The 13,028-nt window shown below is 44.3% G+C and overlaps 1 protein-coding gene across 3 annotated transcripts in view; it reads left to right on the plus strand.

Moving 5' to 3' along the window:
• Nucleotides 1-13,028, plus strand: part of ORC3 (origin recognition complex subunit 3) — a 105,185-nt gene that overhangs the window by 53,584 nt on the left and 38,573 nt on the right. For all 3 annotated transcript variants that reach the window (XM_040428746.1, XM_040428747.1, XM_040428748.1), the window contains exons 7-8: nt 9,392-9,546; nt 12,527-12,657. In XM_040428746.1, coding sequence (XP_040284680.1) covers nt 9,392-9,546; nt 12,527-12,657 — 286 coding nt within the window. The remainder of the gene's footprint in view (nt 1-9,391; nt 9,547-12,526; nt 12,658-13,028) is intronic.

Below are 13,028 nucleotides of genomic sequence, written 5' to 3' on the forward strand. Positions count from 1 at the left end.
GTTTGGGTAAAAAAAAAAATGGTTTGGGTAAAAGTTATAGCGTTTACAAACTATGGTACAAAAATGTGAATTTCCGCTTTTTGAAGCCGCTCTGACTTTCTGAGCACCTGTCATGTTTCCTGAGGTTCTACAATGCCCAGACAGTACAAACACCCCACAAATGACCCCATTTCTGAAAGTACACACCCTAAGGTATTCGCTGATGGGCATAGTGAGTTCATAGAACTTTTTATTTTTTGTCACAAGTTAGCGGAAAATGCTGATGATTTTTTTTTTTTTTTTTTTCTTACAAAGTCTCATATTCCACTAACTTGTGACAAAAAATAAAAAGTTCTATGAACTCACTATGCCCATCAGCGAATACCTTGGGGTCTCTTCTTTCCAAAATGGGGTCACTTGTGGGGTAGTTATACTGCCCTGGCATTCTAGGGGCCCAAATGTGTGGTAAGGAGTTTGAAATCAAATTCAGTAAAAAATGACCTGTGAAATCCGAAAGGTGCTCTTTGGAATATGGGCCCCTTTGCCCACCTAGGCTGCAAAAAAGTGTCACACATCTGGTATCTCCGTACTCAGGAGAAGGTGGGGAATGTGTTTTGGGGTGTCATTTTATATATACCCATGCTGGGTGAGAGAAATATCTTGGCAAAAGACAACTTTTTCCCATTTTTTTATACAAAGTTGTCATTTGACCAAGATATTTATCTCACCCAGCATGGGTATATGTAAAAAGACACCCCAAAACACATTCCTCAACTTCTCCTGAGTACGGGGATACCAGATGTGTGACGCTTTTTTGCAGCCTAGGTGGGCAAAGGGGCCCATATTCCAAAGAGCACCTTTCGGATTTCACTCCTCATTTTTTCCTGAATTTGATTTCAAACTCCTTACCACACATTTGGGCCCCTAGAATACCAGGGCAGTATAACTACCCCACAAGTGACCCCATTTTGGAAAGAAGACACCCCAAGGTATTCCGTGAGGGGCATGGCGAGTTCCTAGAATTTTTTATTTTTTGTCACAAGTTAGTGGAAAATGATGATTTTTTTTTTTTATTTTTTTTTTCATACAAAGTCTCATATTCCACAAACTTGTAACAAAAAATAAAAACTTCCATGAACTCACTATGCCCATCAGCGAATACCTTGGGGTCTCTTCTTTCCAAAATGGGGTCACTTGTGGGGTAGTTATACTGCCCTGGCATTCTAGGGGCCCAAATGTGTGGTAAGTAGGTAAATGACCTGTGAAATCCGAAAGGTGCTCTTTGGAATGTGGGCCCCTTTGCCCACCTAGGCTGCAAAAAAGTGTCACACATCTGGTATCTCCGTACTCAGGAGAAGTTGAGGAATGTGTTTTGGGGTGTCTTTTTACATATACCCATGCTGGGTGAGATAAATATCTTGGTCAAATGCCAACTTTGTATAAAAAAATGGGAAAAGTTGTCTTTTGCCAAGATATTTCTCTCACCCAGCATGGGTATATGTAAAATGACACCCCAAAACACATTCCCCAACTTCTCCCGATTACGGAGATACCAGATGTGTGACACTTTTTTGCAGCCTAGGTGGGCAAAGGGGCCCATATTCAAAAGAGCACCTTTCGGATTTCACAGGTCATTTTTTACAGAATTTGATTTCAAACTCCTTACCACACATTTGGGCCCCTAGAATGCCAGGGCAGTATAACTACCCCACAAGTGACCCCATTTTGGAAAGAAGAGACCCCAAGGTATTCGCTGATGGGCATAGTGAGTTCATGGAACTTTTTATTTTTTGTCACAAGTTAGTGGAATATGAGACTTTGTATGAAAAAAAAAATAAATAAAAAATAAGCATTTTCCACTAACTTGTGACAAAAAATAAAAAATTCTAGGAACTCGCCATGCCCCTCACGGAATACCTTGGGGTGTCTTCTTTCCAAAATGGGGTCACTTGTGGGGTAGTTATACTGCCCTGGCATTTTCCAGGGGCCCTAATGTGTGGTAAGTAGGTAAATGACCTGTGAAATCCTAAAGGTGCTCTTTGGAATATGGGCCCCTTTGCCCACCTAGGCTGCAAAAAAAGTGTCACACATGTGGTATCGCCGTATTCAGGAGACGTTGGGGAATGTGTTTTGGGGTGTCATTTTACATATACCCATGCTGGGTGAGAGAAATATCTTGGCAAAAGACAACTTTTCCCATTTTTTTATACAAAGTTGGCATTTGACCAAGATATTTCTCTCACCCAGCATGGGTATATGTAAAATGACACCCCAAAACACATTCCCCAACTTCTCCTGAGTACGGCGATACCAGATGTGTGACACTTTTTTGCAGCCTAGATGCGCAAAGGTGCCCAAATTCCTTTTAGGAGGGCATTTTTAGACATTTGGATACCAGACTTCTTCTCACGCTTTGGGGCCCCTAGAATGCCAGGGCAGTATAAATACCCCACATGTGACCCCATTTTGGAAAGAAGACACCCCAAGGTATTCAATGAGGGGCATGGCGAGTTCATAGAATTTTTTTTTTTTTGGCACAAGTTAGCGGAAATTGATATTTTTAATTTTTTTCTCACAAAGTCTCCCGTTCCGCTAACTTGGGACTAAAATTTCAATCTTTCATGGACTCAATATGCCCCTCACGGAATACCTGGGGGTGTCTTCTTTCCGAAATGGGGTCACATGTGGGGTATTTATACTGCCCTGGCATTCTAGGGGCCCTAAAGCGTGAGAAGAAGTCTGGAATATAAATGTCTAAAAAATTTTACGCATTTGGATTCCGTGAGGGGTATGGGGAGTTCATGTGAGATTTTATTTTTTGACACAAGTTAGTGGAATATGAGACTTTGTAAGAAAAAAAATAAAAAATTCCGCTAACTTGGGCCAAAAAAATATCTGAATGGAGCCTTACAGAGGGGTGATCAATGACAGGGGGGGTGATCAATGACAGGGGGGTTGATCAATGACAGGGGGGTTGATCATCGACAGGGGGGTGATCAATGACAGGGGGGTGATCAGGGAGTCTATATGGGGTGATAACCACAGTCATTGATCACGCCCGTGTAAGGCTTCATTCAGACGTCCGGATGCGTTTTGCGGATCCGATCCATCTATCAGTGCATCCGTAAAAATCATGCGGACATCTGAATGGAGCTTTACAGGGGGGTAATCAATGACAGGGGGGTAATCAATGACAGGGGGGTGATCAGGGAGTCTATATGGGGTGATCACCACAGTCATTGATCATGCCCCTGTAAGGCTTCATTCAGACGTCCGGATGCGTTTTGCGGATCCGATCCATCTATCAGTGCATCCGTAAAAATCATGCGAACGTCTGAATGGAGCTTTACAGGGGGGTAATCAATGACAGGGGTGTAATCAATGACAGGGGGGTGATCAGGGAGTCTATATGGGGTGATCACCACAGTCATTGATCACGCCCCTGTAAGGCTTCATTCAGACGTCCGGATGCGTTTTGCGGATCCGATCCATCTATCAGTGCATCCGTAAAAATCATGCGGACGTCTGAATGGAGCTTTACAGGGGGGTAATCAATGACAGGGGGGTAATCAATGACAGGGGGGTGATCAGGGAGTCTATATGGGGTGATCACCACAGTCATTGATCATGCCCCTGTAAGGCTTCATTCAGACGTCCGGATGCGTTTTGCGGATCCGATCCATCTATCAGTGGATCCGTAAAAATCATGCGGACGTCTGAATGGAGCTTTACAGGGGGTTGATCAATGACAGGGGGGTAATCAATGACAGGGGGGTGATCAGGGAGTCTATATGGGGTGATCAGGGGTGATTAGGGGTGATCAGGGGCTAATAAGGGGTTAATAAGTGACGGGGGGGGGGTGTAGTGTAGTGTAGTGGTGCTTGGTGCTACTTTACTGAGCTACCTGTGTCCTCTGGTGGTCGATCCAAACAAAGGGGACCACCAGAGGACCAGGTAGCAGGTATATTAGACGCTGTTATCAAAACAGCGTCTAATATACCTGTTAGGGGTTAAAAAAAACACATCTCCAGCCTGCCAGCGAACGATCGCCGCTGGCAGGCTGGAGATCAACTCTCTTACCTTCCGTTCCTGTGAGCGCGCGCGCCTGTGTGCGCGCGTTCACAGGAAGTCTCGCGTCTCGCGAGATGACGCGTATATGCGTGACTGTGCGCAGGGCTGCCACCTCCGGAACGCGATCCTGCGTTAGGCGGTCCGGAGGTGGTTAATAGGTCGACGGACCGACTTGACCGTGACCTGGCTCTTTTGAATGCCTCTGAGGATGGCCTTGATCGGGTGAGCTGAAAATATAGAGGGTCTGTCTGGCTCTTGAAGTGCCAAAAAATGCTGCACCCCAGCCAAATATAGCCTAATGGTGTTGTAGGATAAAGCCAATACCGAATGACAATAAGGCACGAAAGCCACCATATACTTGACCTGACCTGTGTCACCTCTAGGATATGCCAACTTAAAGTTCGAAAAAACCACCCACGCTCGGCGGTACGACCGCAACGTACTGGCCGACAAAGACTTGGTAATGAGTGAACTGGCGACCACCATCAGAGAGTCTAATCCAAGACCAGCAGCCGCCAGTCCGATACCGGGGTGCCCACTGAGTCTGCTTCTGGGTTCTGTAAGAAAAAGCGAGAAAAATCAAAACGAGATAAAGCATCAGCTGCAACGTTGCTGACCCCGTCCAAAAACCGGGCATGAAAATGAAACCCCTGTTCCAGAGCTATCCAGGTCAATCTACGCATGAAAGACATGATAAGTAACGATTTAGATCTGCCCTTGTTAATGATCTCTGCGGTCGCCATGTTGTCAGTGTGGAAAACCACCGTGTGACCCGACCACCTATGCCCCCAGACTATAGCAGCTGCTACGATAGGATAGATCTCGAACAATGCCGACATCTGAGAAAACCCCGGCAACTGTAGCACGTGTGTGGGCCATGAGCCGGCGAACCAATGTGAGCCAATATGGCCGCGAAACCTACCGAGGCAGCTGCGTCTGAAAATACGTGTGGAGAATCAGAAGTGGCCCTCGGAATAAACATGGAAATGCCGTTCCACCCACTGAGAAATCTGTCCCACATGAACAGATCTTCTCGGGCGTTCGCATTAAGATGCACTGATGCGTCCAAATCACTGGTCTGTTGTAATAAGACTAGCAATCTTGAAATGAATGATCTACCCTGAGGAATGATCCTCATGGCAAAGTATAACATGCCCAACAGAGACTGCAATTCTCTCTTGGTGCAAACCTGAGACATGAGCAAGGAACGGACACCTGATTTGATTCTGTCGCGTTTGTCTTGTGGCAGACTGGCTGACATGGCACGTGAATCCAGAGAGATCCCCAAGAACGTGACAACCTGCGCAGGCCCTTCTGTTTTGTGTTCGGCCACTGGAATGTTTAACTCCTTGAAGACCTGCAAGAGAACCTGCAAGTCAACAGGTGCCTGTGAGGGTTCTTCGATCAACAGAAAATCATCCAGGTAGTGAATGACATTCTGGCAACCCTGTTCCAACAAAATCCATTCCAGTGCCTGCGCTAACCTGTCAAACAGACTGGGGCTGCTCTAGGAACCAAACGTCAACTTGGTGGTGAAATAGTACGCATCTCTCCATTTGATGCCATGCCACTGCCAGAGAGATGGGCTAATGGGCAGCAGTTTGAACGCATCAGAGACATCTGCTTTGGACAGCCAAGCCCCCATGCCTGTCTTGAAGAATGACCTGGATAGCCTGGTCTACGGAAGTATACTTCAAGGAAAATTCCTCGGACGGAATCAACGAGTTGAGACTAGGAACGTGGGAAGAATGTGGAGCAGACAAATCATAAATCAAACGAAATTTATTGGAATATTTTCCCTGCACCACCCCCACCGGGCTCACCCTCCAAGTGCAGAAAGGAGGGGACTGGAAAGGACCAATGATGAAACCCTTGTCCAGCTCAACTGCCAAGAGTGAATCCACCAGACCAGCATGTTTAGAAGCCGACTGCAAGTTGGGGCATTCATGAGTCTGCTGGGGCAAGGTGATGAGCCCAGTGTGAAATCCCCGTGAAAACCCTTCCACCAGGAATGTACGGAACGGCTGAACCGGATGAAGCCGCAGCAGCTGGTCTAGTGCCTCCACATTCACCCGGCTCAGTCACGCCGGCTTCAATGTGCAGACTGTGACCGGATGTGCCCTAAAACATGTGGCACAGACATGCAGGAGCCTGCACTGGCTGAAGTTGCAGATGGCGTAGACCACTGCAAACAACACAACAAACACCACAAAACAACAACAAAAAAAAAAAAACGAAGAAAGAAAAAGAGAAGAAAAAAAAATAAAAAACAACCTGCTGCCCGTAAGCTGACAAACAAGATGACGGAATCTAAACCCCTCCCCTCCCCCCCCCCCCCCCAGCAGCGTGAAACGATTGAACGAAAAGCCTTCGAGGCTGACAGGGAGTATGATAGTCGTTTCCACCGACGTATGAAGCGAGCCCGAGTTTGTGTGAATCTGTGACGTGGTAGATTAATTAAAAACGAATACTGCGGGCTAAAGAACCTACAGACGTGGTAGGTGATGTATGTAAGTATAGGATTTGTGGAAAACAGACCGTATGACGTATGACACTAGTCTACGAGATGAAACGGGGTGTGTATGTCGTGCGAGCGTGTAGCTGTATTGGCGGATGTACCTATGCTAGAGGTGTATGGATGAAGCTTGGTGGATAAAGGTTTTTTTTTTTTTTTTTTCTTTATTTGAACAACCCACTTTTTTTTTTTTTTTTTACTTTATTTAACAATCCACTTGTACCCTTTTTTTTTTTTTTTTTTTTGTCAAACTGCCTGATGTGCGAACTATGTGTCTAAGGTATGTATGTAGTGTATGATGAGTGTCAAACATGTGCACAAGCAGCAACCTTGTAAGTAATCAACTCAGTAATGGCACCAGGACCCAGCTGACGGAATCTAAGCCCCTCCCCTTCCCCCCAGCAGCGTGAAACGATTGAACGAAAAGCCTTCGAGGCTGACAGGGAGTATGATAGTCGTTTCCACTGACGTATGAAGCGAGCCCGAGTTTGTGTGAATCTGTGACGTGGCAGATTAATTAAAAACGAATACTGCGGGCTAAAGAACCTACAGACGTGGTAGGTGATGTATGTAAGTATAGGATTTGTGGAAAACAGACCGTATGACGTATGACACTAGTCTACGAGATGAAACGGGGTGTGTATGTCGTGCGAGCGTGTAGCTGTATTGGCGGATGTACCTATGCTAGAGGTGTATGGATGAAGCTTGGTGGATAAAGGTTTTTTTTTTCTTTATTTGAACAACCCACATTTTTTTTTTTTTTTTTACTTTATTTAACAATCCACTTGTACCCTTTTTTTTTTTTTTTTTTTCGTCAAACTGCCTGATGTGCGAACTATGTGTCTAAGGTATGTATGTAGTGTATGTGATGAGTGTCAAACATGTGCACAAGCAGCAACCTTGTAAGTAATCAACTCAGTAATGGCACCAGGACCCAGCTGCCAGAGTTTAACCTGCTGAGCCCAGATGACTCGCAGCCCCTGTGTGAACTTAGATACAGGTTATGCTGAGACAGGCAATGAGCTCCAACTATGTGACAATGCTGCCCATTGGTGCCAAAACTTGAATTGCATGTGCCTGAACGCAGTGAGGAGAAGCGATCCTCCGGCACACTTCCCCCTCTCTACACACCCTCCTACCCTCCTCCACGTTGCCACGCTCCCCAAACAAAGCAGTTATCATGGAAAACGACCTGAACAGCTTGCAGACTGAAGTGAAAGGTACACCCGGCTTCTCTGAGATCCGACTCGTGCAGGACGCTTGCTGATGACGTCACACCCGGAAGTAGCAGACGTCCGAATGCCGACGTGCTGCCTGGGAGAGCCAGACTGCTTAAGACAGGTACCGGCCCCTCCCACAAATCCAGGCTGCCTGGGAGAGCCAGACTGCTTAAGACAGGTACCGGCCCCTCCCACAAATCCAGGCTAGCCTGCGGCCAGCCTTAACACTTACCCAAACCATTATTTTTTTTTTACCCAAACATTTTTTTTTTTATCAAAGACATGTAGAACAATAAATTTAGAGAAAAATTTATATATGGATGTCGTTTTTTTTTTGCAAAATTTTACAACTGCAAGTGAAAAATGTCATTTTTTTGCAAAAAAATCTTTAAATTTCGATTAATAACAAAAAAAGTAAAAATGTCAGCAGCAATGAAATACCACCAAATGAAAGCTCTATTAGTGAGAAGAAAAGGAGGTAAAATTCATTTGGGTGGTAAGTTGTATGACCGAGCAATAAACTGTGAAAGTAGTGTAGTGCAGAAGTGTAAAAAGTGGCCTGGTCATTAAGGGTGTTTAAGCTAGGGGAGCTGAGGTGGTTAAAGAGAAATGCAGACAAAAGTTTTTTTTTTCTTGTTATTGTAATCCACTCTGTTTATGTAGTTGAATTGTGTTGCCCTCTTTGTAATATCTATTGTTTTATAATATGCACTCAGTGTCCGAGATCCATGGCGTTGCAACAGTCTAGGTGGCAGGAAGGCGACCATTATCTCATTGCTTAGGTTTTAGCGTCATGTTATTGTCATGTACTGGAGGGATCAGTATATCTCACAATGTAGGCCCAGATCGTTCTTTCCCCATGTAGTCCTATGGCAGCCTCTCACATTCATTTACAGAACTGGGGCACAGTTATGAAACTGTCAGCTTCCATTGTTGAAGGGCACTGTAGGAAATGAAAGCAATAATGAGAGTTTTTCTTTTTTAAGAATAGCACACACTAAGGGCAGATGCAAGTGGGACATACAAACACAATTCCCAAAAAGTTGGGACGCTGTGTAAAATGTAAATAAAAACAGAATGCATTGATTTGCAAATCTCAGAGGCCCATATTTTATTCACAGTAGATCAACATATACAATATATTTCAGATGCTGAACATGAAATATTAAATTTTTAAAGATTCATGCTATTTATTTTACAGGATGATGCGCATTAGGGTCCATTCACATGTCCGCAAAATGGGTCCGCATCCGTTCCGCAATTTTGTGGAACAGGTGCGGACCTATTCATTTTCAATGGGGCCGGAATGTGCTGTCCACATCCGTATTTGCGGATCCGCACTTCCGTTCCCCAAAAAAATAGAACATGTCCTATTCTTGTCCGCAATTGTGCACAAGAAAAGGCATTTTTTTATGAGTGTATCGGCAATGTGTGGTCCGCAAAATGCGGAACGCACATTGCCAGTGTTTGTGTTTTACGGATCCGCAAAACACATACGGACGTGTGAATGGACCCTTAGACATTCTATACAGTGTATGATATATTAATGCCAATGGTTCCTTTGTGAAACTCAGAACATGGATTATGATTATTCATTTTCTTCCAGGAATAAAACAGCTTTTTCAGAAGCTCCTTTCCCAGCTTATGGGATGTGGATCAGAGCTCGATCTTGATGAAGAGGATGACCATACTCCCATTTCTCAGAGAAAGATGAACTGCTCCATGACCTCTCTTTCTGGATGGTATCAGGAAATTACAAAGGTAATTCTTGCTATGCAGCTTCTTGTAATTGTAATAACTTAGAATTAGTTTGTATTTTTATTTTTTTACAATTCTAAAACATAAGAAAATTGTTGTTTTGTGACTTTTAATGACTGATATAAGTTCTTCTTTTTCCTTCTTGGGCTACGTTCACACTTGCGTTGTTAATTCTGGTATTGAGATCCGGCAGAGGATCTCAATACCGGAACTGAACGGCTCTTTTGTTATTTTGCACATCAGGATGCATCCGTTCCGTTAGGATGCGATTGTGTGAAATCAAAACGGGAAAAAAAACAGATTCGTCACTAAATACATTGAAACTCAATAGGAGACGGATTCGTTTTTTTAGGGCTCCATTAACAACGGATCCGTCACCATAGACTTACATTGTTTTCAGCGCCGGGTCAATTTTTTTTTCCAGTTTTTATTACTGGACACAAAACCACAGCTTGCAGAGGTTTTGTGTCCGGTCACGAAACAGAACCCTGACGGAACGGAAGACATCAGGATACATCCTGAATGGATCTCTTTGCATTCAGAATGCATGATCTACCGGATCTCAATACCGGAAAACAACAACGCAAGTGTGAAAGTAGCCTTAGTACCAGAAGGAATGAAGCACCCTAAGTAGTTTTCTCTCACTTCTGGGCCCTTGTTTACTTACTCCCATCATGACAACTCTTGCACATAGTTTCTTCATAGCACTTTGAAGTCTCTAAATATCTCCCATTGTATTGACAAATGAAAACACTTTGTAACTTGGGCTGGATATTGGTATGGGTTTTACAGTGCAGCAAGCAAACCATGATAACTGGCCAGTGCAAATGGGCCTTTTTATGTATATAATGATATTTACTATTCATTTTCCTATTTGTTTTAATTATTTAATTTATTGGGGTTGGCCCATCTCACACATTGGTGACATATGGCTAGGATATGCCACCAGTGTCTGATAAGTGCAGGTCTCAAAGGTTCTATCTCTAGAACAGAGCCCTCAAAGTGAAGCGAAGCGGACCACGCATGCGTGACTGCCCTCCATTCATTTCTATGGGACTGCTGAAAATGGCTGAGCGCTGGCTCAGCTTTTTCTGTCAGCCCCATAGAAGTGAATAGAGCTTTGGCCACAGGCCACAGGTCTTTCAGCGTTACCATACAGGGTAATCCAGCACCACATACCTCTTACATCCAGTGACGTCTCCTGTGATGTAAACGTCATCTTCCCTCATCTTTTCCGTTAGGACCAGACAACAAATGATGACATCTTCTAGCCGTGTTCTGTGTCTGCAGAGTTTGACACACAGACAGCTTAGCATCCTCAAATTTCCATCATCTTCCCAACCATGGTGCCTCAACATTGTCATCCTGGTGCTACCTTCAATACTGTGTCTGCTGTGCTCCCCAATGCCCCCAAATAATATACTGCAGAAAAAAGGGCCTCAGTAAAAATAATGCCCCCTATATTGCCCCCAGTAAAAATAATGCCCGCCTCCAGCAATACCAATGTCCCTTTTGTGCTGCCAGTAATAGTAATGCCCTTACAGTGCACCCTATAATTCCCCCACTAATAATAATGCCCCTACAGTGCCCCCAATATTAATAATGCCCCAGTAAGCTTCCTCTAGTGGTTGTTGCTCAACTCTTTGGCTGTACAAGTGTTCAAAGACAGACATTCACTTGAAGATGTACAAGCTAGATTTAGAGGACTTGATTTTCAACCTGTTAACAAAATAAATATATATAATTTTTCTACATGTGTAAATTAAATGGGTTCACTGGAACATACATGTTAATGACCTGTCCTCAGGATGGGTCATCAATATCAGATTGGTGGAGGTCCGACAGCCATCACCCCCTCCCTCCCTTTCTGATCAGCTGTCTTGGGCAGTGGTCAGTTATACAGTGAACATTGCTGGAGGCAGAAGGCTCTGTCCACTGTGTAGTGGTTGTGCCAGGAAACCTAAAAGTGAATAGAGCCTTTCTTGTCGTACCTCCACCAAACTAAGGCTACTTTCACACTAGCGTTCGGGGCTCCGCTTGTGAGCTCCGTTTGAAAGGTCTCACAAGCGGCCCCGAACGCATCCGTACGGCCCCAATGCATTCTGAGTGGACGCGGATACGCTCAGAATGCATCAGTCTGGCAGCGTTCAGCCTCCGCTCAGCAAGTGGACACCTGAACGCTGCTTGCAGCGTTCGGGTGTCCGCCTGGCCGTGCGGAGGCAAAAGGATCCGTCCAGACTTACAATGTAAGTCAATGGGGACGGATCCGTTTGAATTTGACACTATATGGCTCAATTTTCAAACGGATCCGTCCCCCATTGACTTTCAAGGTAAAGTCTGGACGGATCCGTCTGAACAACTTTCACACTTAGAATTTTTTCTACAATATAATGCAGACGGATCCGTTCTGAACAGATCCCAAGTCTGCATTATATGAGCGGAACGCTAGTGTGAAAGTAGCCTAATATTGATGGAATATCCTGAGCTTAGATCATTAATGTCTAAGTCTTGGAAAACCCCTTTAAAGTGGCATTCCAATGGTAGACATGTATGGCATATCTACAGGATGCCATAAACAAGATGCTGCCCACCACATCCAGTCGGAAGGTGAATAGAGAGGTGGCCACGCATGGTGTGGCTCTCTCTTTACACTTGTAATCACAGCTTGGCTATTTTCAGCTGTTTCTATCACTCACATAGAAGTGAATAGAGAGAGATGCTACTTCTACATTCACCGTCTCCTTGTACGAGGTGGCCCTGTTCTGGAGATATGGAGGTATGTGTCAGATCTATCAAACCTTTATGGTACATCTCAGGATATGCCATACTTCTAACATGAAAATATCCCTTTAAAACCATTGTACATTTTTACGTATAATGACGAGCTGTTGGAAACGTTATAATAATGACTTGTGTGCTTGATCCTAATGTCTGTGTGACTGTCAATAACTATTATGGTTTCTGCTTGTATTTCACTTGAAAGAAAGCACATTCTCCAAAGAAAAAGAGACGAGCTTCCTTGGAACATTGCCAGGCACCTCCGATAGTTGTGGTCGTCAAAGATCTCGAAAGTTTCACATCTTCAGTTTTGCAGGAATTTATTGTTATTAGCAGGTATGTAGCTGTGGAGGTCAGTGCCTGTTATACTTTAATGTGCACCACGATTGAATTGATGACATCTAAAGGGGTTCATCAGAAGTGTAAAAACACAACAAAGAAAAACAAGCAATAATGACGTATAACGTGTGCAAAATATGTTATTATCATGTAGTACATGGGGGAACCCTGAAAGAAATCCCTGTCCGTAGCACCCCCAACTGTACAGCCTTCACTGTATGTCAGAGATGGATCCCAATCACTGAGGACGGCACACTGGAAAGACCAGAATTGGCAGGGATTTAAAGAGGACCTTTCACCAGGATACATGTATTGAAATAGTTATATTACCTTACAGTGCGGCCCCCAGAGATGTTTTTCCTCTTTTT

Source organism: Bufo bufo, chromosome 4 (genome assembly GCF_905171765.1).
Source record: "Bufo bufo chromosome 4, aBufBuf1.1, whole genome shotgun sequence".
In the NCBI taxonomy this organism is placed as follows: Eukaryota; Metazoa; Chordata; class Amphibia; order Anura; family Bufonidae; genus Bufo; species Bufo bufo.